The sequence below is a fragment of the Thamnophis elegans genome, chromosome 4 (genome assembly GCF_009769535.1).
Source record: "Thamnophis elegans isolate rThaEle1 chromosome 4, rThaEle1.pri, whole genome shotgun sequence".
NCBI classification, from domain to species: Eukaryota; Metazoa; Chordata; class Lepidosauria; order Squamata; family Colubridae; genus Thamnophis; species Thamnophis elegans.
In genome coordinates, this window is record NC_045544.1 from 13,441,550 (window position 1) to 13,469,193 (window position 27,644).

General features: G+C 41.3%; 1 protein-coding gene across 1 annotated transcript in view; it reads left to right on the plus strand.

Moving 5' to 3' along the window:
• RIMS1 (regulating synaptic membrane exocytosis 1) overlaps positions 1 to 27,644 on the plus strand; it is a 331,198-nt gene that overhangs the window by 219,151 nt on the left and 84,403 nt on the right. Inside the window, 9 exon segments of the mRNA XM_032216767.1 lie at positions 713 to 759; positions 5,183 to 5,295; positions 8,276 to 8,409; positions 10,146 to 10,317; positions 10,976 to 11,132; positions 12,941 to 13,012; positions 15,645 to 15,801; positions 22,210 to 22,335; positions 24,279 to 24,341. Of these exon segments, the coding sequence (XP_032072658.1) occupies positions 713 to 759; positions 5,183 to 5,295; positions 8,276 to 8,409; positions 10,146 to 10,317; positions 10,976 to 11,132; positions 12,941 to 13,012; positions 15,645 to 15,801; positions 22,210 to 22,335; positions 24,279 to 24,341 (1,041 nt within the window).

Here is a 27,644-nt window from a genome sequence, read left to right on the forward strand (position 1 = left end):
TTTACATTGAAATTGCTGTTTGTTTCATTTTCAAATTGTATCCCTTAAGAGAGATGAGTTCCCAATCTTTCTTAAAAAAATTGAGCAAATCATTTCTTCAGAGATATGTCAAAAGCATTAAATCTTGGATTAATTTTTTTTGAATAAACATTCAACATCTGTGTCAGCGTTCCAAGTATCATGTAGAATTAAATCAGAGTCCAAGGCAAAACAATCCTTAAAGTTCCAATTTAATAAATCAGGCATCTTGGTACATCTGTGTAATCCCAATTCTGGAACTTACCTAGGATTCCCACCCAGTTGAAAGGTCATGATCTTGTCCCCACACCCACAAATCCATCACATGGTCCAATCTTCTTCTTCCACGCTGGCATCTCCACCCAGCTGGTTCCGGTCAGGTGCAGAGGTGCAGAGAGAAAAGATGACCTTGGGCTTCTAGAAAAGAATGACAACAACACATTCCACAATTCTACTCCTTTCTACCCCCCCTCCCAACTGCTACACTAATGGAACAGCATAATGAAGTAAGAGAGAGTGTGGCGGGCCAAAGATCCTAAAAGGGATATAACTGCAGGCCTGACAATCTGAACCTTCTGTTTTATTAAATAGCATTAAGTAAATAATTGTGTATATAGATTAAACATTATTTTATAGCATTGCTCTGTGGATCAACAAGGCATTTCAAAATTTTGTCTATATATGTCTATTTCAGTGACATTCCAAGGATTCCTGAAACTTCTCATCCTCCACTAGAGTCCAGTAAGTATTAACTTTATTCCAGCTGCTAAGATTGAACAATGTTGATTCATAAAATATCTTTCAGTATTACTTAGTTCAGTGGTCCCCAACCTTTTTATCGCCGCGGACCAGTCAGCCTTTGATAATTTTACCGTGGCCCGCTGAGCGCGCGCAGGGGTGGGGGGGCGTTGTTCGCGACGACACATTGATTGTTTATATATCAGATTGTTTTGATTAAACAACTTTTATTTTATTGTATTTAAACATGCCTTACAAAATAAAATACAATTACATAAATATAAAGTGCAAGGCTACGCTACTAGCGCTGTCTACGCTAGCCCTACGTAGCTGCACAGGCGCTCTTAGGTTTTTTTCAGGAATCGGCCAACGCTGAAGCGCTGAAAAGGAATGGGAAGGGCGGCGCTGGACACGGGGGCGGTGGGCCGCTGGTGACGTCAGAGTGCCACCAGCGGTCCAGTAATACCCCTTGTGCCAGTTAGCCCTAATTTGCATACAGAAAGAAACTATGGACCCCAGCCGCTGCAGCGATCATGGCCCCCGGCCGCTGCGCGGCCCGGTGCCAGGTACTCCACGCCCCGGCACCAGTCCGCGGACCGGGGGTTGGGGATCACTGACTTAGTTTACCAGCACAGTCTTTCCTCCACCCTCAGTGATTTTTAATACTTCGTGAGGTTGTATATATTTTATTCGTACCAAAAGTATGCAGGATTCATGCTAAAATACATGGGGTAATAAATAGCTGTAGTAGGGAAACCATTCACAATGTCTGACACATGATAGAGATACAAGCTGGCCAGCAGCAATCATGTCATAAGACGGTGACGTGCTTTTCTTTTGAACCTCAAAAGTTACCAAAATATCCTAAGTGATAATACAAATTGACTTTAACTGTTCACTTTGGTCTTTTTCTCCCCAGCCTAAAATATAGAACTGCCTTTCCCCCCCTCTCCTTTCTCACTTTGCATAAATCAGAGTTTTTTGAACTAGAGTTTTGCTATAATGATGGTTTTCAAACCCAGAAAAGAAGACATCGTATCATGTGGCTTAATTTTCCCATTTTGTCAACTGAGGTTGTCCAAATTCTGCCATTCTAGGCATAACAGAAAGAATTCTGGTTGAATACAGGTAGGGCTTGATTTACAAATGTAATAGAGCCTGGCAATTACATTCGTAACTTGAGGGATTCGTTAACAGTGACGTGCGGTGAGTTTTATGGCTGGTGAGGCAGCTTTTTAGACTTGTGGACTTCAGCTCCCAGAATTCCACAGCCAGGCATGCTCAGTTCAGATTTAAAGCGACAGCCTTTTTCCCCCTTGCAAAATAAGTTTTCCCATTCTTCTTCTTCTCCCTCCCCCTCCGTCCTCCCTCTCTCCCTCCCTCCCCCCTCTCTCAAACAGACACACGTACACAGAGAACTTGGATCCCTCTCTCACTCATTCACTCTCAAACAAACACAAACGTAGAAGGTGGATTGGATATATTTTCCAAAGGCTTGAAAGCAGCTCCTCTGCCATACCCCCCCTCTTCCCCTGCTGCCTTCCGATTGGAGCCTTTGATTGCAGGTGAATCACGTTGCCTTTTCAGTGAAGCTGGGCTTATATACTTTTATCCAGCTGTGTTTTGTGTATATGTGTGTGTGTGTGTGTTTGAAAAGGCAACGTGGGTTCTGCATGCAATCAAACTTTTTGATTTCCTCCCCCCTCCCCACACACGCACCTTTCCAGCTGTTTCAGAGAGGATTTCAACTCTGCCCTCATGAAAGGCCAGAGCTCTGAGTCAGACTGAGCTAGTTGCTCCCAGAGAACTCTAAAAAGCCTCTAAAAATGCCCTCTACAGGAGGCAAGAGAACACGTGCCTCATTTGCATAAGGAATTATTCGCTTTTTAACTCTTGGTTAACTCTTAAAAGGCGAAAAATTCCTTATGCAAAAGAGGCCCCTAGTTCTCTGGCCTCCTCCTATAGTTAACACTAAGCACTGTTCCAAGTCACTATGATTTAGAATCTGGTAGCAACTACCTTGGCTTTAATTATTTTTAAAAAATTCTTTAAAATTCTTTCCTTTTCCTCATGACTGGTGAGGCCACGCCTCCCCTGCCTCTAGTGCCCTGCACGTCCCTGTTTGTAAATGAGATCATGTTAATTGAATGTGATCTCTCCCTGATTTACCCAATGCATTCACTAATCGAGTACTCAGGTTGTTAAATGTGCATGAGGTAGCTATCTCAAGATGGGGAAACCCTAAAAAATTATACCGTGTACGGGCTCTGGGAAGTCGGGGGGAGGGAAGGGAGGTGGGGTTCTAGGGGGAGGGGGGGAGGGGGGAAATATAATATGTGTTAGATCTTAAAGCACATGATTGCACTTGTATACTGTGGCTTTTTAATGTTAGTGTAAAAATACGACAAGCTGAACATATTGGTTGACAATAGAAGTACACCGAAGGGAGGAGTAGAGTGAAAGAAGAAGGAGGGGTGGAGAGGGTGGGAGAGAGGCTTGGAAGCAGGAGCAGAAGGAAGGGAGGGAATGTATTGAGAGAGAGGAGGGATAGAGGGAGAGGGGAAGTAGGAAGTAGAGGGGTATGTTGGAAGGAAGAATGAAAGTTGGAGGGGGGTGAAAGAGGGTGTATGGTGGGTCAAGGTGGTATATCGGGTTTGTATTATGGGGGGTATTGTCTATAAAAGCGAGGACTGTGTTTATTATTCAATGTTATATGCCCCGGTTATGCACAGTATACATGTGATTGTATGGAATGAAATGGAAATAAACGTATTTTCAAAAAAAAAAAAAAAAAAAAAAAAAAAGATGGGGAAACCATGGGGAAACTAGTGCTTCTGACCCGCTCAAGCCCCCACGACCTACTGAGCTATCCCCCCATTCTGTCCCGTCGGATTTTCACAGCACTTACCTTTTGACAATCTTGATGGCCAACCAAAGTGTGTCTTCCACAGCCTCTCTGCTGTGATTTCTTTGCCTGGTTCCCTGCAGGCTCCAGTCATCTTTGCAAAAAGCTTTTGGCAAGAAGAACGGAGACTAGGAGGAGTGTGTGCACCACTCCCGGCCTCTGTTCTTCATGCCAAAAGCCTTGAGGAAAGCCAACCGAACCCTATAGGGGCTAGTGATTACATCCTGCCAGGTTCCGGTCGTCTTTGCAAAAAGCTTTTGATTCAGGTCCCTCTCGCTCTCCGTTCTTCGCATGAAAAGCTTTTTGGCAAAGACAACCAGAGCTTGCCGGGATGCAGGCAAAGAAACCGGGGCAGAGAGGCTGGAGAGGACACCGCTCGCTAGATCTTTGCAAGGTAAGTGAGTCTCCACAGGCCCAGTTCCTAGGAAGATCCTGCTTGGGGGGTGGGGGGGCAGGGAGAGGAATAGGCAGAACGAATGTTGCAATGCCTCTGCAGTTGTTTGTAAGGGTGAACGACTGCTGTGGTGCTGCAACAGTCGTAACCTTGGAAGTTTGACATAAGTAACGGGTGCTGAAGTTGTAACTTTGAACAGTCGCTAAGTAAACTGTCATAACTCAATTATCTGTATAAGCTAGATTGTTTGTAGAAAAACAAATGCATAATTTTTAGAGGAATACAGAGTGAATTCTCAACTTTGATATTTATCCCTTCCTTTTCTTCCTTTCACAACTCTAGTGGCACAATTATCCATTATAGTACAACTGAGAAATAATTCTAGGAACAAATATTCATTTTTTTCTGAGGCTCTTTTTTTTTAAAAAAAGAAAGTCCTTATCACGCCTTACCTTTTTCAAAAGAAAAAGATTTTGCAAAAGCAATCATTTCTCTGTTCTTTTCTGTTCAATTCTACCATATCAGGGCTTTCCTCATCTTTTAGCAAATATATCTCCTCATGTATAGACTACAATAAATGCAAAATATCATACTAGGGGAATTACATTAGATTTTTCCTTGATTTATAAGTTTCAAAAGCTCTCCTTGCTGAAAAGCTATATTGTGTTTACAGGTATTTAAAACTTAATGTTTTGTTGAAAATATAACATATTTTTGGCACTGCTAACTATTTAAGTGTTTTTATTTCATTTATTTCATTTCATTTTTCTTCTTTTTTCATTTTCTTTCTTTCTACCATTTCTTTTGCAGATAGGGCAAAAAAAGAAATAACAATATTTCTGTTATTATTGTTACTATTTTGGCCAGTGCTCTCTTTTTACTCATATCTTCTTCACTTTTAAGATGATATATTTCAAGTTCTTTAATACAATACAATACAATAGCAGAGTTGGAAGGGACCTTTGAGGTCTTCTAGTCTAACCCCCTGCCTAGACAGGAAACCCTATACCGTTTCAAACAAATGGCTATCCAACATCTTCTTAAAGACTTCCAGTGTTGGGACATTCACAATATCTGGAGGCAAGCTGTTCTTTATTATTATTCTATTTTCTTTTCTCTCTCTCCAGGTTCTAGCTCATTTGAATCTCAAAAAATGGAACGGCCTTCAATTTCTGTTATTTCCCCTACTAGCCCCGGAGCTTTAAAAGATGCACCACAAGTCCTACCTGGGCAGCTGTCGGTAAGTATAAAATTTTGATACTAGAAAACACATTTTGTCTGCTTGCAGACTTCTTGCAATATTTATATTTGCACAGCTTAGTGAATGTAAGATTACTGTTCAGGATCTTGCATTTTAACTAAGCATATGTGTAGGCTTAAAGCACAGGATTGAAAACAACTGATTGATTGTGTGCCAATACTAATTTTCAACTATAGGTAGGTTTTTCTCCATAATAATCTATTCCTCAGAAAACATTTTGGCATGTACTTATAAAACTGGACCAATCCTATGTTATAAGAAATAATTTTTAAAAATGAAGTTCAAAGTCAGTTCTGCTATATGAGTGGTTCCTCTTTATATAAGCCACTCATTAGTCACTAACCCCACTTTTTTTTTTTGTGTGTAAGTGTGTTTTTATTTTCCATTTCCATTTTCGTACAGTCACATATATACTGTGCATAACCGGGGCCATATAACATTAAACAATAAACACAGCAATTCCTCTTGTCAACAATACCCCCCAAAATAGAAACCCAATATACCTCTTCGACCCTCCATACACCCTTTCTTTCGCCCCCCTCCAACTTTCCATCTTCCCTCCATCATTCCCCTCTACCCTACTTCCCCTCCCCCTCTACCACTCCTCTCTCCCGGTACACTCCCTCCCTTCCTTCTCACCCTCCCTCCAATCCTCTCTCCCATCCTCTCTACCCCTCTTTCTTCTATCCCTCTACTCCTCCCTTCGGTGGAATTAAAGAGCAACAGTATACAAGTGCAGTCGCGTTACTTTGAAATCTAACACATACTATATATATCCCCCCTCCCCCCCTCCCCCCTGACACCCCACCTCCCTTCCCCCCACGACTTCCCAGAGCCCGTACAAGGTATAGATTTTTAACAAACACAGTCTAAAATATATTAAGACAAAGGAAATTAAAAAAAGAAGTTAATAACATCTCTACATTGAACTCAGCTTCTTCTTGCTGCGCTAACTTTGAACAGTTTAACTCATTCCTGATCTTAAGCATAGGCTATTTGTAATTTCTTAGTCCCGTATTTGTTTTGTATATAGTCAATCCATTTTTTCCAGTCTCGTTTATATCTCTCATTTGAATGGTCACTAACCCCACTTTTTATTCACACCATAGATATGTAAACACACACCCGTGCAAAAACATACATATATACCCCCACAATCCCACGGAGTGATATTCAATTGCTCTGTTGGAAGCTTATTCCCCAGAAGTTGTTTTGGGAATGACAGTATGCTGTCTTATAGAGGATTGGATTCTTTGGGACAGGGAGTGGGAATGAGGTATACAAAATGGCAGTTGACGTGAAAGATGGCAAAAACAGTAAACTCAGATCCATCCTGTACAGTTTTTCTACCTGTTACAATGACTAAAGTAAATTCTCAACTTTTAAAAAAATGGCATAGCTGACTATATAAATCGACTTAACAGATTGCTGGGTACATGGTACCATGCACATTCCGATATTAATTCCTGCATTCAGTTATCCATATAGAATCTAAGGCAGAGGTGGTATTCAGCTGGTTTGTATCAGTTCCCGCGAATTGGTAATGGCCGCTGGCTGGCCATGCCCCCGAACCTGTTGCCCGGTTGCTGCTCACTCGCCGCTCACTCACCCTGCTTGTCCACTCGGCGCTCGCTCAACACTCACTTGCCCAACCCATCCCAGCCCTATATATGTTGCATTCGTTTCGTCACACGGCCCAGTTATGCACCTAGCTAGTCACCTCCATACCTCACCCACTCGGCTCGGCTCAGCTCACAAAAGGTAAGTAAGCATGCTGCCCGCTCACCCTTCACCTTGGGCTGGGGCATGGGGCCCCAAAGATGTGCCATTCCTTGAGGCCCTGGAGCCACCATCTGCCTCAGTCAGGTCAGGGAATGCACCAATCCTCAACTCCGGCCTTGCCCTGCTTCCCAGTTGCCGTCCGCTCACCACCCACTCTCCTTTTGCCAGTCGCATACGTCTTGCCATTTCCCCTTCTTCAGCATCCCGAGCCCTAGCCCCACTTCCTCCAACACCATCGCATCTTTCTTCAGGCTGCTTGCCTTCCTCCCATTGCACAGGCAATGGGATGTATGTGCGGGGCCGGCACGAAGAACAGGGTGGTGACAGCAGCAGCTTTTTCAGCGACTTTTGGTAGTTTTTGATGGCCTGTGGCCAGCCGCCACAGCCACAACGCAGCTCTAAAAGAGGCGGCAGCTGGACGGCGTCTGCCAGCCGCTTCCCGGAAGCGGCAACTGGCTTGGGGCCACCAAAACCTACAGCTTGCCTTCCGGAGTCTCGACCAGCTGCCACGGGAGGAAGGTAAACAGTCTGAAGAAAGAGGGGAGAACGTGGGGCTTGGGCCAAGGCTACTGAAGGAAGGGAAATGAGGAGACATGTACAACTGGCAAAGGGAGGGTGGGATGGCATACAGGTAGATTAGATAGAAATTCAATTTTTCCCTATCATGGGCGTGGCCCCGGTCATATGACTGAGTGGGCATGGCCAACTTGACATCACTCATGGCGACTTGACATCAACCCACCACTAATCTAAGGAAGAATCCACTCTTGTTTCCTGCCAAGAACCTACCTTTGGAGTGAAAATCACATATAGATAATATACACACATTCATTTATAGATTCATTCCACATGAAGCTGTCTAATCCCATTTAAAAGTAATCTAAGAGACATTGCAAATTCCATTTTAGTGCATTTTTTAGTTTAATCATACTTTGTATGGAAAAACTTCCTCCATTTTTTACTTCCCAGATTTCCTTTCAAATCAATTTCCATATATCAAGATTTTTTAGTTGAATGTAGCACATCATGGTCAGGGTTTCATGTGGAGAAGGATCGCTTGTATGTTTTCTATTATTTAATGAATGTATTGTTGCTTCCTTTATCAGTACAATGTAGATAAATATGAGCCCAAATTGACATATTTTATTGATAATGTAGAGGTCTTTCAATATTTTAGGTTAAACTATGGTATGATAAAGTGGGGCATCAGTTAATAGTGAATGTTCTTCAAGCAACAGATCTGCCACCTAGATTAGATGGACGACCAAGAAACCCATATGTGAAAATGTACTTCCTTCCAGATAGAAGGTAAGACTTCAAATCAAAAAGCATTTTGTACAAATTGAGCATTTCAGTTAAGCTCTATATTTGTGGAATTCATTGCAACTGCAATATTCTTCTTCTTGGTGAAGTGCTAGTGGCCAATTTTTAATTTTATTTTCTTTGATTCAAACCAGAATCTCTCTGCACAACAGCAGCAAAGTTATTCAGGTGCAAAGAATGATGCATTATTTTATTGTATCATCTGTTCTAGAACAGTGTTTCTCAACCTTGGCAACTTTAAGCAAAAAATTCTGGGAGTGAATGTTCACGCATCTTAATATTGACAAAATGAGAAACACTGTTCGAGAATATTACATTTTTTTCCATAACTTACCAGTTTATTTTCCAACAAGCAGAAGCCAGTTGTGTGCAATATTATTAACATCAAATGTCGACATCTACTTTATACTACCGTGTTTCCCTGAAAATAAGAGTATTATTTTCTTTTGACAACACCCCCCCCCCCCGAAATAAGCACTTGGCCTTATTTTCGGGAAGGTCTTATTATTTTGGAGGTGCAGGAGACAGCGAGCATGGTCACCTCATGGCTGCTGCTATGTTGCAATATTTTCAGAGGGCTTATTTTCAGGGGAGGGTTAATTTTAGTGCATGTGCTCAAAAGCCCAATTGGGCTTATTATTTGTGGAGGTCTTATTTTGGGGGAAACAGGATACTATATCAGAAGTCTACTAAATGGTGTGCAATAGGATATTCTGACGGCCACCACTAGCTGCCCCTTTATTTTCCTTGGACAATGTATAACTTACAACCTTTCTGCTGAACAGTAACATATCGTCAGGCTAAGACTTTCTTATTATTTATGTACTTATTTATTTTGTTTCATTTTATGTTATATTTTATATTTAATTTAGTTGTTTACATTTCCCTGTAGTTTTAATGTTATTAATAACATTTAATTTAATAAATGACTCATGGTGGATAATAACTGTTACAATGGTTTCATGCTGCCGTACCTTGGTCAGCCATTTCACTTATTTAGTTGTGAATCCAACCACAGCAATCGTTTATAGTGTCCATTGCTCTGCAATGCTATTGGGTTATTTAGTTTGAACTAGCTAATCAGCTGAGTAGGACTCTTCCCCTTTACAGAGGGAACTGACCACACTGGAATCATGACTGTGAGAATAGAATAGAATAGAGCAGAACAGAACAGAGCAATGTTCTTTATTGGCCAAATGTGATTGGACACACAAGGAATTTGTCTCCAATGCATAATTTCTCCGTGTACATAAAAGATATAAGTGAGGAATCATGATCATAGTCATCATAAAATCATTCATAATGAATCATAAGATACAATACTTAGTGATAGTCATAGGATACTAAATAAGCAATTAAAATCATACCAGGAAACTAAATAAAACAATATAAATCATAAGATACATGCAACAAAGTTATAATTATAAGTAGAAAAGGAGATCGGTAATTGGAAGGATGAGAAGACTAATAGTAATGCAGTCTTAGTAAATAGTTTAACAGTGTTGTGGAAATAGTTGTTCAACAGATTGATGGCATGCTGGGAAAAACTGTCGTTATGTCTAGCTGTTCTGGTGTGCAGTGCTCTATAACATTGTTTTGAGTTGAACAATTTATGTCCAGAATGTGCGGGGTCTGTAGATATTTTCACATGAACCTTAAGACCTGAGATGGAAATACATACCTGGATTTCTGATGATAATTTACAGTGACTTTTTATGTTTCAGTGATAAGAGCAAAAGAAGGACAAAAACAGTAAAGAAAAGCTTAGAACCCAAATGGAACCAAACCTTTCTCTATTCGCATGTGCACCGTAAGGATTTTAGAGAACGGATGCTAGAAATCACTGTTTGGGATCAGCCAAGAGTTCAAGAAGAAGAAAGTGACTTTCTCGGAGAGGTGAATGGGAATGTACCATCATTGTATTTTAAACGTGGAATAGAATCTTGAAGCAGTTTGTGACCCGGGGTGGAATTGAAAAATGTTAGGCACCAGTTATCTTCCCGCTTGCTGGGTGGTATGGCCATGGTGGGCATGGCCTATTTGGCCTCCTACACCATGATTGGGGGGGGGGGGGCTTTTCACCTCTTGGAGGCTCCAGAAGCTTTTTTCGAGCCTCCAGGAGGGCGAAAATGGCCTCCCCCAGGCTCCGGAGGTCCTCTGGAGGCTGGAAATGGCCATGTTTTTGGACTTCTGGTACTTCAGGTAGGCTCATTTTTCACTCTCCCCAGGCTCCAGAAGCTTTGTTTGAGCCTTTGGGAAACAGCCTTCCCCAGGCTCCAGAGGCTGGAAACGGGTCAGTTTCCGGACTTCTGAGAGGCCTGTTTTCACCCTCCCAGAGTATCTGTGGGGGCCCTGCACTTACCTGGCATGATGAACAGGCCGCGTGGAGACTCCTGGGAGTGGAGGGGCCAGCTGGCCCTTACAACAACCGGTTCAGTGAACCAGATGCAAAATTAACATTTGGTTCACCCAAACCGGTGCGAACCAGCTGAATCCCACCCCTGATTTGTCCCTATTGTTAAACGAAGATGAATTTTGCTGTACTTTCTCATAGATTCTCATAGAGTTAGAGACTGCGCTTTTAGATGACGATCCACATTGGTATAAGCTGCAGACCCATGATGAATCCTCGCTACCTCTTCCTCAGCCATCACCTTTCATGCCAAGGAGACATGTCCATAGCGGAGAAAATTCCAGCAAAAAATTACAAAGTAGGTGCAGAATTCCCCTTTCATTTTGGTGGAGCTTTTGGACTAGTAATTATGCTATAAACATTTATAACAACTTAAGCAACTACCCTCAGTAAAAAGTATGGGTTTCAAAGATCTGCCTCAAGGTTTAACTCATACTGTCTCAGCGTTAAAGAGGCATGCATAATATTGTGATTGCAATTATTATGATTGGGTTAGGCAAAGATCAGACTTGGCTATATTGCCATCATTCTGAAATCTGACTAACAAAAGGAATGCTTCATACGTCCACTTTAGAGACCAAGAAATGGCTGCTAGGAGTGCTTTGTTGCTGCTTCTATGTTTAGCAGCTTTTCTTGAGATTTTCAACACTGTCCGATTTCATTACCTCTGACCCTTTTTTATTAGATTGTTTAGGCTCACAATTAATATGAAAATGAAAACCATTGCCCAGCTATAATTTATGAACGTTCATTGATCCCATAATAACTAAAACTTCAATCAGTAGTTCCCTGTGTGGATCATTAGATTCACATGTTGCACTAAACCGTAATGCGGATTGGTTTGGTTTAATATGCCATATGAACTTTGGTAAGCCAGTTATGGTGCAAGTTAAAGTTAAGGCAAAACTCAGGAGACTGAGTTGTAAGTCCCACCTTAAGCATGAAAACCAGCTGGATGACATTGGGCCAGGGGTGTCAAACTCAAGGCCTAGGGGCTGAATCCGGCCCATGGGATACTTATATCTGGCCCCTGGGGCCACCCTGGAAACAGTAAAGGACTGTTTAAGTTTAAGTTTTATTTTATTTATATGCCCCCCTATTCCCTAAAAGGGACTCAGGGCGGCGAACAACTTAAACGGGAAGGGGAAATATACAAGTACAAAATAGACATTTAAAATGACGAACAACCACACCTGTCGAGAGGGGAAGGGAGCCAGGTTTTAACGGCTTTTCGGAAAGCAGGGAGAGAGGTGAGGCTCCGAATCTCCGCGGGGAGTTCGTTCCAAAGGGCCGGAGCTGCAACAGAGAAGGCCCTCCGCCGGGTTGTAGCCAGATGGCATTGGCTGGTGGATGGAACCCGGAGAAGGCCGACCCTGTGCGATCTAATGGGTCTTTGGGAGGTAATTGGCAGACTGGCCCACAGTGCCACTGCCAGCGAAAAAGGAACTCAGGAGGGCCATGGACACAGGTCCTCCCAAGTTCCATTTTCACTGGCAAAGAGTTGCAGGAGGCAGTTGCAGCCGAAAGTGGAACTCGGGAGCCTGTTTTCTCTGGCAGAGCATTCAGGCCACCACAGGTGCCCCTGACATAAGTGATGTCGAGCTGGCCATGGCCACCCTGGCCATGCCCACTATCCCCCCCCCCCAAGATCAAACACAACCCAGATGTGGCCTTCAATGAAATTGAGTTTGACACCCCTGCTTTGGGCCAACCACACTTTCTCAGCCAAACACACCCGACAGGGATGTTGTGGATAAAATCGGAGAAAGAAGTACTAGGTATGTTTGATATATAAGATACTATATATAGAAATTAACTAATGTGAAATCAGATATACCGGGTGCTGTATGAGCAAGTTAACAATAAACGATACAATCCAGTGAGTCATTGTGCTGTCACAATATGCTTGGAACTATTGCCTATAATGTGTTCTGATTGTGAGCCACTTTGCAATAGCTTTTTTTTTTTTACAATTATTATCTCTCTTTTTTTTTAGTCCTGAATGCATCCCATTTATTTAACTCCCCCAAATAAGTTTTGCTTACACTTACTTTAACCCTTTGCAAAAGTACCAAGTATACAGTTATTTGCCTTACTGTTGCACAGGATCTCAGCGAATCAGTGATAGTGACATCTCAGATAATGAGGTTGATGATGGTATTGGAGTAGTTCCTTCAGGTGCGTGGGTGAAGAGCATGGTCCTACATCCTTTGCTTCAACTTCCCTCTCCTCCTCCTCTTCCACGTTTGAATTTTCTAGATTTTTGAAAGAACTTTAGTTGGGAGGTCATGTTTTCCAGAAAGTTGTATTGTTCCATGGTGACACATTTTAAAATTTACACCAACCTTTATTGGTTCCTAAATTAAAATTAATCTTTCATTCTGCTACATTTGCAATGAATGGTCAGGAGCAAGTGTTTGTTACAAGGTTAATATTTAATATTGATGCTAATGTAAACAACTGATAAATCTGTTTGTACATAATGTAGGCATTTCATGGGTCAAGGATCTGTTTTGAAATAAAAGATAATACAAAAATATATTCTAATATATAGCTTAAGTAATAAAAAAATCTCAATTGATTTGTTCTTGTTTTCAGACCCAAAGGTGCACCATGGAATATATTGAAAATGCATGGCTGTATGTAGTGCATGAAGCATGGCTACATATTTTATAACTCTTACAAACATTCATTAGTTTCCTTTATCTTAAATGTATGCATAAAATATATGCATAAAAGAAGATTTAAGCAATTTCTATAAAAAGATAAAATCAAAATTCTAGAAATGCAGTGTTCAACATTATAGGAAGTGCTGAAGGTTTCCTGCAGCCAGTCACAGCCTGAATTGGAAAATATGTTCAGAGTTAAAAAAAACAACAACAACAACACATAACTTGACATTTCAACCAGGTATTTGAACCAGATAATTAACTGTAATAAACAGTTTGAAAGATTTTTTTTTAGTTATTCTTACTTTTCTCTGTTTGAAATAATGAAGAGCTTGTATGCTTACCAGTGCTATTTTGGCTGGTATATACAGTATTAATGCACATTATACAACATTATCCAAAAAGCCTAGAAAAGTATATCACAAAAGTTCATTGTACCATATTTTTGGGAGGTGTTAATTATGTTAAAGAATGCAGTACTATGTTAACTGAAAATCAAGAAGTATGTCATAATAATAGTTAATTAATTTTCCATTTTCTTAAACAATAGTTGAGCACTTCTCTAAATTAGTTTATTAATGAATTAGCTAATAATTTCAGTTATACTGATATAATTAAGCCATGTGTTGTTACTTTTTGTCATACAGTGCCATCTTTATACTGTCTGTGTGGCAACATAGACTATTGAATAAAATCAGATTATTTTAGTTTCCATTGTCTAATGCAGGAGTGTAAACTCGTGTTGTCATGTCATAGTCATATGATATATCATGGCTTTTTTTCACCTTCACTAAATCGGGAGTAGGCGTGGCCAGCATGTGATGCATCTGGCTCGAGAGCTGTGAGTTTGACATCCCTAGTCTAATGAATATGTTTAAAAATCCTCGATAGTTTTAGTTTTGCAGATAAGGATAATTTTTAACATAAATATAATTAAGCAGGAAAAGTTATTTCATAATTTACATCATGAGCAATTATTTTATCCATTCACAAAGCAATCATACAGAATTTATAAGAGAAAAGTATGGAATATATTCTGGAGGAGAAGGATTCTATAAGCTCCCTTGTATTTTTCCTTAGAATCTGAGGTTCTTTAAGAACTACTAATATTTAATTTATATACTGTTCCTTCAACTGAAGGATTGCTTTAAGTAGCCTGCTGCTGTTTAACCAGCCAACTGGCTTCAAAGCATTCATCCTAAAGACTTCATTTATTATATCAGGCCTTTTCTTCTTATTGTTAGAAGAACTTGATTGTGAGTTGGTATCTTTTCACCATTTGAAAGATTTTGTTTTTGAACTCCATTAGTTTATGCTTATCATGCTTCCTGTGCATAGACAATTGTTCCTATAGGAGAACAAAATGTAAATTTTTCTTTCAACGAGAAGCCATGTGTGGCTTTTGCTATTTCAGTGGAAACCATCATTCATGTCTGCATTCATATTGTAAGCTCTGTAAATAATTTGCAATTTTGATGGCATTTAGTTATAGTTTTCTTTGTTTATTGTTTTTTTTTATGTGCTAGGTCCAGCTATAAGAGTAATTTGTGATAGTGATAGCAAAAAAGTTTAATTCTGGGCAAATGAAGTTCTCTTGGTTATTTCAATGTTGAACAGTACTTTCTTAAGTGACTTTTATATCATATTCACATTAGCAGCTAACTGAACTGAAAATGAAACTGAAGCTTCAATCCTAGAGCAGTTACTCATAAAGTATTCTGTTGCTTGCAATAATTTTGGCAATAGGATTGTTTCGGTGTTGCAGCCAAAGATGTACAGAATTCATCTGAAAATACTGAACATTTGAAAAACTGACCATCTTAGAAATTAATATCTAATTATTACTTAGATATTATATATGCTCTTTTTCATTTTTTTTTCACCTTTGGGAATTTCTTAGTCTGCATGTAAATTATTCTGTATCTATGTTTATGCTTTTCTCTCCTATATATATATATATATTTAAGTATAATGCTATTTGTTAGACTTAGCTGCATGATATTTCAGGATTTTCACTGGTGAAACAACTACTTGAAAATCTTGTAATAAACAAGGGATGCTTTCTTGAAAGACTAATCTGATTATTAATTCATTGCTATTTGTGATCCAAAACTAAATTACTTTTGTTGCACTTTTACCAGTAGGCTATAGGTCTAGCAGTAGAGAAAGTAAATCTGCAACATTAACTGTGCCAGAACAGCAAAGAACAACTCATCATCGTTCACGATCTGTATCTCCTCACCGTGGTGACGATCAGGGCAGGACCCGTTCGCGTTTACCAAATGTGCCATTACAGAGGTAAGATTGGAAATGTAGCTGCTTTATCATTACCTCCAACAGTCTGTACAAAACGGAGTAATCTAGAACCCCATTATTTCTAGCAGTTTTCCACTGAACTCACTTGGATTTATGGTCAACTGTGAGAGGGGCAGATTTTTGTGGTTATAGATACGTGACGTTTATATTCTCTTTAGGCACTTTGTGCTCTCTTTGACTCACGGGTGACTGCTCCCTCTGCAATGGCCAATTTGCCATAAAGAGAATTGTTGTGTTCTTGTGTAGTTCTCCTATGATCGTGGAGACAACAGCCAGACTAGGTTGCTCTGCCCAGTAACCAATTGGACTGAGTCTACACTTGTGATGTCATCGAGCCCTGGTGACTCCTCCCAGTTTAGACTCAGTCCAACCTGGACTAACTGTGAGAATTGATCTCGCCTCCTAATTTTGGTCTAAATTGGTCTTTTGTACTAAATTGGCATTTTTCAAAATTAATTTTTTGTTTGGAATATTTTTCCCTTTTTTTCTCCTGCTCTATTTTGAGCGGGAGATTCTTCTCGACCGTCTGACAGCCTTGCGACCACAAGTATGCTCCGGGACGCAATCTGACCTAAGTCAGCGCAGCGCTGACTCCTCAGCTTACGGGTTGTGGCTCTGGGACTGTTTAAAGAGTCGCTCTGCACCCCTGGACGTCCACAAACAGCCGCTACAACAGAAGCTGCGCGACCAGCTGTTTCGCACTTCGGCTGACATCAGACTGAAACGGCCACCATTCTGTGAGTCTGCCTGCCATAGGAAGCGTGCAAAGATCAACGGTGGCCATCTTGCGACTTGCAAAGGCATGCAAAGACAGCGGTGATCATCCTTGCAGCTTGCAAAAGCGTGTGAAGAGTGGCGGCTGCCATTTTAAGTGCCCAGCGACCCTGAGGTGATCGCAGAGCAAGAGAGCACTTCTGAATGCTGTGATTCCCCCTTTCTGGTTGCGAGACCGGGGAGATCATTACCAACCTATTCTCAAGTTGGGGGCTGGTATACTAGCAGGCATGGCCGAGCACTCCATGGTGGCAGCTGTCCCAGATAAGGAGCTGGAGGAGGCAGGACCATTGGGGGTAAGGAGCAGCTGCAAAAGGATGGCTAAAGAGGCTCCCGACACAGGTAAACCTACTACAGCATCCAAAACCTCTCTCAGAGCTGAGGAAAGAAGACAAAAGGTCCTGGAAAAGGGGTTTCAGCAGGCCCCAAAACAAGCTAGCCAGAACATCCAGGCCTCTCCTCCCCCTCCCATGGGGGATCAAGCTACCTCCCCTGCCCCCTCACGAATTACCACCTATTGGGCCTTGTCCATCTATAGATGAATCAGATGGGGAGTTGTCCTCCTCCTCCTCATTGTCCTCTATAGAGCCTGATACCAGGGGAATTTTTTTTGATGTTCCTCCCAATAGGGATCGTACATTTGAACAGGCCGGTTGCCTTTTTGGCTCAGAGCACAATGGTGCCTCAGGCCTCAATTTCCTCTCCTACAGAAATGGCAGCCATAATTTCAGAAGGCATAAAAAAGGCATTGCTGCCGGGCTCCAGCAGCGTTCATCTCCCATCTCATAGGCACAGGCATAGGTCATCCAAGGACCTGCAGCAAAATCCTCCTTCTGCGTCTGTCACTCAGGCTTCTATTTTTGGGGATCAAGACCACCTCAGGACTCAGACCTATCAGATGATGAGGGGATCACCCCAGATGCTCCTGCCTTTTCCGGATTGTTCAAAACTGATCGCTTTATAGCAATAGCAATAGCAGTAGACTTATATACCGCTTCATAGGGCTTTCAGCCCTCTCTAAGCGGTTTACAGAGAGTCAGCATATTGCCCCCAACAATCTGGGTCCTCATTTTACCCACCTCGGAAGGATGGAAGGCTGAGTCAACCCTGAGCCGGTGAGATTTGAACCGCTGAACTGCTGATCTAGCAGTAGCCTGCAATGCTGCATTTAACCACTGCGCCACCTTGGCTCCTTTAAACCTCTCCTGTTCAAAGCAATAAAAGCGGCTAACTTACCTTCTTCTTCTTCTTCAACTCAGACTCAGGCTGCTGTGCCAAATTTGACTGAACGGCCTAACACTCTTTTTCTCCGAAGCTACAGTGGAAAAGGAGGTTATCCCATCTCCAAAGATCTTTATGAAGCAGTGGGATTCTCCTGGCACAGGTCCCCAACCAACCAACTTAGACAAACGCCTCTACAATGTCGCCCCAGAACTTACCAAGTTTCTTGAGACTCTTCCAGTGGACGCGCCAGTTGCAGCCCTGTCTTCACCCAAAGTGGAAGTCCTCAAGCCTGAGGAGAAAAGGTCAGATCAAACATTAATAAAAGGTTACCAGGCAGGTGCCTGGGCAGTATGGGCCTCCACAGCCACTTCATTTTTTCTCCGGGGCTGCTCTAGTCTGGATCGAACAGCTACAGGAACATATTGCAACCACTGATACCAGGTCACACAGGGATCTGAACAAAATTAGGACAGCCATTGAATATTCAGCAGATGCTTCCTTGAACACAGCCCAGTTTGCTTCTAAAGCCATGGCCTCTTCGGTCACGGCCAATGCATGCTATGGCTTAAACCATGGCAGGCGGATGTCCAGACCAAGTGGCGCCTAGCAGCCTCTCCTTTTAATGGCACTCAGCTCTTTGGAGCTTTCTTGTATCCTTACCTCACGGAATCTAAGGATAAATGCAAGGTCCTTTCCTCTATATACAAGAAGCAGGACAGTTGTCCCTCTCCATTCTATAGAAGGTTGCGCTTTCGGCCAATGGACAGAGGATCCTCCTTCTCCCGTCCACAACGTCAGCCCTTCACACCCATACAGGGATCCAATCAGGACAGGTCTAACTGAAACACCCAGCGTTTCCCCCCCAAGAAGTCTTACTGGGAAGGAGGTAACCGCCACTTCCCAAGGCGAAAGTGACTATCTGGACTATCTCTCAATTGGGGGTCGCCTAGCATTTTTCGCTCACCGCTGGGAGGAGACCATGACAGACAATTGGGTAATCACAATCAAATTCAGCCTTCTTCTGGAGTTCCTCTCCACCCCTCAGGAGCACTTTGTATCATGCCCGATCTCCCAGTGCCCTCACAAGAGGCTGCTGATGGATCGGACCATACAGCATCTACTAGAGATTCGGGCCATCCAGCCGGTCCCTCCTCATCAGAGGAGTCAGGGCTTTTATTCCCACCTCTTTGTGGTACCAAAGGCTTCTTGGGGTTGGAGAGCGATCCTGGACCTAAAGTCATTGAACTGCCACATTGTTTATCGGTGGTTCAAAATGCACTCCCTCCACCCCATCCTGCAGGGGGTCAGAAAAGGTGATTTCCTCACCTTGGTAGACTTGACCGAAGCTTATCTTCACATTCCCATCTTTGCAGACCACCAAAGATATCTCTTGTTCTCTTATGGGGGGGGAGGCACTTCCAGTACTGAGCCCTTCCGTTTGGCCTCTCCTCCACCCCCAGGGTCTTCATGCATCCCTAATCGCCCACATCAGATCGTCACCCATCAGAATCCTTGCTACCTGGTCGACATTCTCCTGTTGTCCAGGTCGCCCTTTCAAGCAGAGAGGGATCTATCCCAAACCATCCAAACGCTGCGGGATAACGGGTTCAGGGTGAATCTCAAGAAGAGCCACCTCATTCTTGGGACTCACATTCTACATCTCGGAGTCATCATAGACACCATGGAAGAAAGGGTGTTTCTTTCCCAAGACCGTATTCTCAGCCTCAGGGAGATAGTCAGGAGGGTTCTGCGCCTATGCAGTGTCCTTTCTACTGCTGTCCCAGTTATTAGAGAAAATGGTGCCTTGCTTTGGGGTAGTACCATGGGCCAGATTCCACAGCAGGACCCTGTAGTGGTTCATACTCCCACATCAGAAAAACAACAGGAGCTGTTCCCCCCACAGGGTTCTCCTTTCCACGTAGGTCACCCAGTCTCTGAGGTGGTGGCAGTCCCCAGCAATCTTGCAGGGGACATTATTCAGCCTTAACAGCTGATAACACCTCCCTCAACATCATTGCTACTTTTCAGGCATCTCGTAGGATTTCAACGAACCATATTTATGATGCCATGTGGCGAGCATTTGCTTTCTGGTGTTCTAACCTCACTATTGATCCACTAAGGGCTTCCATTCCTCAAGTGCTGGATTCTTACAGAGTGGGCTAGATCAGGATCTCACCCCAAACACATTAAGTCGACAGGTGGCCGCTTTGTGTTCCGTCCTAGTCGGCTCATCCCCAGAACATCTTTCTACTCACCCTCTAGTCCGGAGATTTCTCCGGGGTGCTTCGAACCTCCGACCTCCTGTCATCCACAGATACCCAACTTGGGATTTACCATGAGTCCTGGAGGCTCTCACTTCTCCTCCATTTGAACCATTAAGGTCCATGTCATTGAAATTGTTGCCTCTTAAGACTTTGTTTCTAGTGGCTGTAACATCTGTCAGACGTATTTCAGACTTGGCGGCCCTGTCTGTGAGGCACGATCTGTGCATGTTCTACCCAGACTAAGTTGTATTGCACCTTGATCCTACCTTCTTGCCAAAAGTCAACAGCCGGTTTCACAGGGGCCAAGAATTTACATTACCTGATTTTTGTCCAGCTCCTCGCCACGAACGGGAGCGCAAATGGTACACCCTTGATGTACGCCGAGCCCTTAAAATCTATCTTGATCGCACGGCTTCGCTGCGCCATTTGGAATCTTTCTTTATCTCCTTTGGCCAGGCATCCTTGGGAAACAAGGCTTCACCGTCGAGTCTGGGGAGGTGGATCAGAGCCTGTATTAAATTAACATATGAACTTCAGTCTTTGCAGATTCCACGGAACATTATATCCCATTCTACCCAGAGCGCAGCAATTACGGCAGCATGATCTACTCAGGCTTCTTTGGAGGAAGTTTGCCAGGGAGCCACATGAACGTCTCCCCAGTCTTCATATGCTAATACAAATTAGACAACTATGCGTCAGCTGATGCAGCTTTTGGCCGCAGAGTACTGCAACAAGTACATGTGCCTTAACGAACTTTCCTCTATTGTCCCCTCCCTAGTAGACAGCCGCTTCTTTGGTACGTCCCAGTCTGGCTGCTGTCTCCACAATCATAGGAGAATGGGCGTTGGTCCTTACCTGATATGCTCATTCTCCGTGACATGAAGACAGCTGCCAGCCCCACCCTAGTGTAAATCATTCTGAACGGAATGTTTTTGCGGAGGAGAGAGCATGCATTTGGCAGTTATTTTTTTCCCCACAATTCTCACTCAAGTCTACAGTCTACTTCGTCTAAACTGGGAGGAGTCACCAGGGCTCGATGACATCACAAGTGTAGACTCAGTCCAATTGGTTACTGGACAGAGCAACCTAGTCTGGTTGCTGTCTCCATGTCACAGAGAATGAGTGTATCAGGTAAGGACCAACGCCCATTCTCTTAATGACATAACTAGGCAACTCTTCATTCACTGTTTCCTAAACAAGATTATTCTGTCAATCGATTAATGCATTTTACTTTTGATACCATCATGTTCCACACTGTCCTTATGCCCTCCTGTCAAGGAAGAAATTTACGTAGAGAGAGCTAGAGTTCTTGCCAAAGAGGTTGGTGCAATGCCAAGAAAATACCAGAAGAATTTTTGCAATCCATCAAGTCACTGAATTAAATATTGATTTGATTTGATTGATTGATTTTTTATATTTCTATGCCGCCCTTTTCCCCGAAGGGGACTCAGGGCAGCTCACAACCCAAGTCAAGGGGGGGGGGTTTTACAAATAAGGAAAAAAAAAGATGGACAAAACAATACCACAATTTAAAAACACACAACAACCATACCATTCGAGGGGGGACAAAAGCTCATTAGCCCCAGGCCTGTCGGAACAGCCAGGTTTTAAGGGCTTTGCGGAAGGCCTGGAGGGTGGTGAGGGTTCGAATCTCCACGGGGAGTTCGTTCCAGAGGGCCGGAGCAGCCACAGAGAAGGCTCTCCTCCGGGTAGTCGCCAGTCGGCATTGGCCAGTGGATGGAATTCGGAGGAGGCCTAATCTGTGGGATCTAATCAGTCTATTGGAGGTAATTGGCAGCAGGCGGTCTCTCAAGTACCCAGGTCCAATACCATGAAGGGCTTTATAAGTGACGACTAGCGCCTTGAAGCGTATCCGAAGACCAATAGGCAGCCAGTGCAGCTCGCACTAATATTAATATTAATTATGTGCTGTCTATAAACTCTGAGAATGTGAGTCACAACATATCAGGAAAACAAGTGGCTACGAAAAGCTATTATAATGGACTGGATTATATGTATTTTACATTCCTAGATCAATATTCCTCTATTTGCATCAAGGTGATCAGACTTAAGAATTTTACACTTAAACATTTATATTAATTTATTTGTGCATTATTCTATAAACTAGGAGTTTAGATGAAATTCATCAAATGAGAAGATCACGTTCTCCAACTAGACACCATGATGCCTCCCGAAGCCCAGTTGACCGCAGACCCAGAGATATGGATAATCAGTATTTATCAGATCAAGAAGGGTATGTTTTTTATCTTTATATTTCTCTTAAAAGTACCAGTGCAGCTTTGAAAATTTCTAAAATAGATGAAAAAGTCCTCATATCTATAACAACCACAACAAATACCAAGTAAGTATTCAAATCTTAAGACGTCATCGAGCAATCTGTTTACCCTCCTCTTTGTGGACTGTTTCCAGCTTACTGTATTTACAGCCAGTGTTTTTCCTGTCAATATTTCAAACGTTTTTATGCTGTCTTTGGGTACTTGAGGGATTGCCACAGCTAAGAGGGCTTGACTTATTCTCTGAAGCTCCTGAGGGTTGGACAAGAAGCAACAAGTGGAAACTCATTAATGAGAGGTCCAATTTGCAATTGAGGAGAAATTTCCTGACAGAGAGAACAATTAACTAATGGAACAGCTTGCACCCTAAACCTAACCCTGAACTGAACAGTGCTTTGTAAGAAATGTGTTAAGAGCTCTCTGAACAGATCTGATGCTCTGATTGTACATTAGCAGGAAGATGGCTGATGGATTTTACAAAAACTGCATTTTCTGGATAATCAGCAGTCATTTTGATAAACTGGGGGAGGACAGATGAAAAAATAAGGGAATGCCTCTCCATAGCAATCTCAGCTTTATGGCTTGTATGTGTACATCAGTAATTTTTTATTAGAATTTGAGGACTAAATGTGGTATGTGGTGGTACATTTGCAAATCTGACAACTATTATATCAAGGACACATCATATCTCCTCCTTTAATGGTTACCTGGGGACAAGATTGGAAGAGTAACATTTATGTATAATTTTCGGTGTGGAATTTATGGAACAGCACTATTCTTTATTCTTTGCACTACTTTGGTTTACAAGTAAAATATTAAATTTCATAGTTTTACTACTAAGATTATTATAATGCTATTGGATAGAATGTCAGCTGGCAGTGAATTATATGTTAGCACTTTTTTGTCAATCTCATTATTCAATTTATGTTGCGATAAATTCTCTAAGTATATAATAGTATGGTGGCACATTGATCAGAGTTTTGCTACTTCAAAATCGTTTAAATTTATCTGCCTGATTAACATGGTCTTCAATAGATTTTTATAATATCATAGCTTTGTAAACATAAATTTTACTTGACAAAATAATTATTTTACGGGGGATTCATTTTTATTTATCCAGGTTTTTTTTAAAGATCTTATTAGCAGGCATGGTACATCCAAGAACTATTCTCTTTGGTTCTGATTCATGGTTTCCTCTAACTTACAGCTGTTTCTAATGAAGAAACACTAGTTTGGACCAGTCCAAAATTAATGTGCGGCGCCTTTTTCTTCTTCCTTTTTAAAAGGGCTCAAATTTTACATGTAGGCATTTGCTACCAAGAACAGATGAAAACAATCTTGAAAACACAACATTAAGTGTGTTAATAAGGCATTAAATAGCTAGCAATTTTTGAGCTCCCCTAATTCTTTGCTAGTAGCAGAGATACACTTTCATGCTACATTTCTTAACTCTTTTTTTATTAAGAAAAAGAAGCATTTTGTGCTTATTTTAATGAACCTTTTACTTTCATTACACTTGTTTACAATGTGAAATTGCAGAAATTCCTGCCAAATGTGACTTGAGAAACAAAACTCTCAAAACCCGTTTTGGATGTTAAGGCTCCGTAGCGTGTAAATTTAGACCGCTTAGAAATGTGTTGAAACCAATTAGGTTTAATTGAACTAAGTCTTTATTTGTAAAAAACAAACAAACAACACCTAATGGATGAAACAATACTTTTTGCTGACATGTAAAATGAGTAGTCTAATAAATTCTTCTTTAAAGCTTATCAAAAAGACTATCTCAGTTCAGAATTTCTAGTTTATTTTCTGTTCTCATTTACATATCATGGCATAATTCATGCTATTTAATGCTTCATATTTATGTAACTGTTTCATTCATCGTCCAATCCTGTCTGTGCAGTGAGCTTCTTATGCTGCCCAGGGCAAAACGAGGAAGAAGTGCAGAGTGCCTACATACATCCAGGTAAATACAGGCATTTGGTAACTAAGCTTGCTTATAAATAGTTCTGGTATAAATAGTTTCTTTTCATTTTACAAATCATTCTGTTTCCCCAGAAACTAGCATTCCTGTTAGACTTACTGCAGATGAAAGGCTGTCTAATTCTTTAGTTATTTTTTTTAAAAAAAATTATTATACTGATGCATCAGTCAATATAATGAATGAGTTTAATATATCTAAATCTATGGATCTGAGCAGCTGTTTCCTATGTTTATATAGCCTGTCATATCTAGATCAAGTAGCTTCTGTTAGGACAAGTTTCGTATCTAGCAATGTGATCAGTTGCAAGCACTGTAACTACAAGCAGAAAACAGGCCTTCAAATGTATGGCAGGGTTATTATTCTATGTTGCATTCTTTATAATTATTTGTTTAGTTTTTTAACTTTATTTTAAGTTTTCTGTTTTATACATACTGATCATTTTGGATGTCATATTAAATTATCTTAATTCATTGCAAAACTTTATGGGCATAAGCACTCCTTTACAGTGGTGGGATTCAAATAATTTAACAACCGGTTCTCTGCCCTAATGATTTCTTCCAACAACCAGTTCGCCAAATTGCTCAGAAAGTTAACCATCGGTCTCACGAAGCGGTGCAAACTGGCGGAATCCCATCACTGCTCCCCTTCATAGACATAGGAAGGGGGTTTCAACCTCATGTACAGTTCAAAGGAATATACTTAACACCTCATCCTTCTGTTACAATGGACTGATGTATCCACCTTTCACCATCCTTAAATGTTTTAAGTTTATACCTCACACATGGACCCTTAAAATCTCTACCTTTGAGGTTCTCCACTGGGAGATTGTAGCATCTCTTGTCCAAAGTCCGTATGCACGCTGAAATTTAAACAATCTTATGTGTAATTTCAAATGCCCTTTCCATCACTCTTGGCAGATGAAGCTACTCTCTCCCCTAATCTCAAGTTATCCAAAAAGGCAATTGTGCATTTCTCATTAAATGATTAAGATACTAAAGGGATCAAAATGATGGTCAGTAACCATGCAACATTTCACCATTGCAAGAGCCTACTTAGCATTTGCCATAAACTGGCTTTTATTTTGGAGATCTTGCATTTTAATATTGCTTTCTTCTTTTTGATCCATAACTGTAAATTCATTAATAAATATCTGCCTTGGTGATATTTGCAGGAAGGCAGTAATATATAATAAGGAATAGCAGTAAATGCCTTTCCCCCCAGATACTGCAGGATAAGCCCTAAGTGGAAAGAAATCCTGGTAGTCCATCTTAAAAAAAAAGAGATGTGAGAAGCAGAGTATTATAGATAAATTAATGTAATGATTATATAGTAGTAATAGAAGGGATAGATGAATAGATTGTTATTATTTTGTAAAAGATTGGTGTCCTTTTCTGAAATTAAAAATCAGACTCCTAGGTACTTCACTCTATCTGATGCAAGCCATCCTCACAATTTTATTTTATTTTATTAATGTACGTACGTACGTACGTACGTACATACATACATACATACATACATACCAGTGGTGGGATTCAAATAATTTAACAACCGGTTCTCTGCCCTAATGCTTCTTCCAATAACCAGGTCACCAAACTGCTCAGAAAGTTAACAACCAGTTCTCCCGAAGTAGTGCAAACTGGCTGAATCCCACCACTGATACATACATACATACATACATACATACCAGAGGTGGGTTGCTGCCAGTTCGGCCCAGATTGGGTGAACCAGTAGTAGTGGTGGTGGGAGGCTCTGCCCACCCACCCACTTCTGCGCATGTGTACAACTGTCACGTGTGAGCACACGTGGGAGCGTGCCTGAACCGGTAGTTAGAAAATTAGCAGCCCACCACTGATACATGCATGCATACATATATGCATACATATATACAAAATAAACTTGAGAACTAAAATATGGGCAATTGAAGAATAAAGCTCTCCTGAACAATTCAATGTGAGTTCCTATTTCTTGTCTTTTCTTTGATGCAGTACAACTTAAGCAGATAGAGGTCAAACTTTATTAATTACATTGGCAAGTATTGCTAAATTTTATTTATTTATTTATTAAACAAATTTACGTAGCTGTCCAATTCACATACAGCAATTCTAGGCTAGTATATAGCATTAAAAATCCAGTTACAAATGTACAATTAACCGGCACGCCGCCCCATGGTGGTAACAATAGCATCAGATAAATCACTTGATTGGCTCTGAATAGGTTTCCCAAGCCTGCTGACAAAAACATGTCTTCAAGGCCTTGCGGAAAAGCAACACGATAGGGGTCAATCTTATCTCTGGGAGGATGATGATGTTGCCAAAGGAGGAAGCCACCACAGAGAAGGCCCTTTTTTGTAGGTCCCACCAGATGTACTTCCATGATAGTTGGAACCATAACATTCCTTTTGCAGTGGGCCAGGTAGATATAATTATAATACTTGCCAACCGACAGCAAATGGCTTACATGAATGTTTTGCTGCATCATAATTTACTATTTTGTCTAGTTTTCTGTTTTCATATCTGCTTATATATTTTTGTTTCTTGCATGGCTCTTTCCCCCTTCTTTTCTGTCATATTCAAGAAATTCTGTTAGGCACTATAAATCACTACCTCCCAAGATGCCTTTATTTGAGAATGGCACTTACTGGAATCTTTACAGGTAAGAAATCTGTTGCTGTCACATGAAAGTTCACACACAGAATTCCAGAGAAAAAAGATGATTTCTTTTTTAATGAACTTGTCAATCAGCCTCTCTATCTCAACATATCACCACGAATCCACACCTTCTTTGAAATGCCTTATAGGTTGCAGTATCCAGCTTGTTTGGCTGATCTATAGAAACTAAGGAGGATTAATCCTCATAAAATCTTGGATGGGAGATTATCATGAAAAAGCAGGCTTCTATACAGGCAGTCCTCAACTTAATGCCATTGGTTCAGTGAACATTCAAAATTACTACATAACTAAAAAACAATGTGGCTTTTGACCACTCCTCACAAGGACTCTCACAGTATCCCTGCAGTTATATGTTTGCAATTCAGATTCTTGGCAATATATTTATGACAGTTACAAAGTCCTGGGTCATGCAATTGCCATTTGCAACCTTCCCAGATAGCTTCCAACAAGCAAAGTCAATGGGGGAAGCTGGCTTGCTTAATAACTGCTGGAAAAAAGGTCATAAACTCGTCATTTTATGCCAGGCATCACTTCGTGACCCAATTTAAGTCAGGGATAACTTGTACTACAGACAGAAATTTAAAAAAAAACAGAAGAAGTTATAACAAACCACATC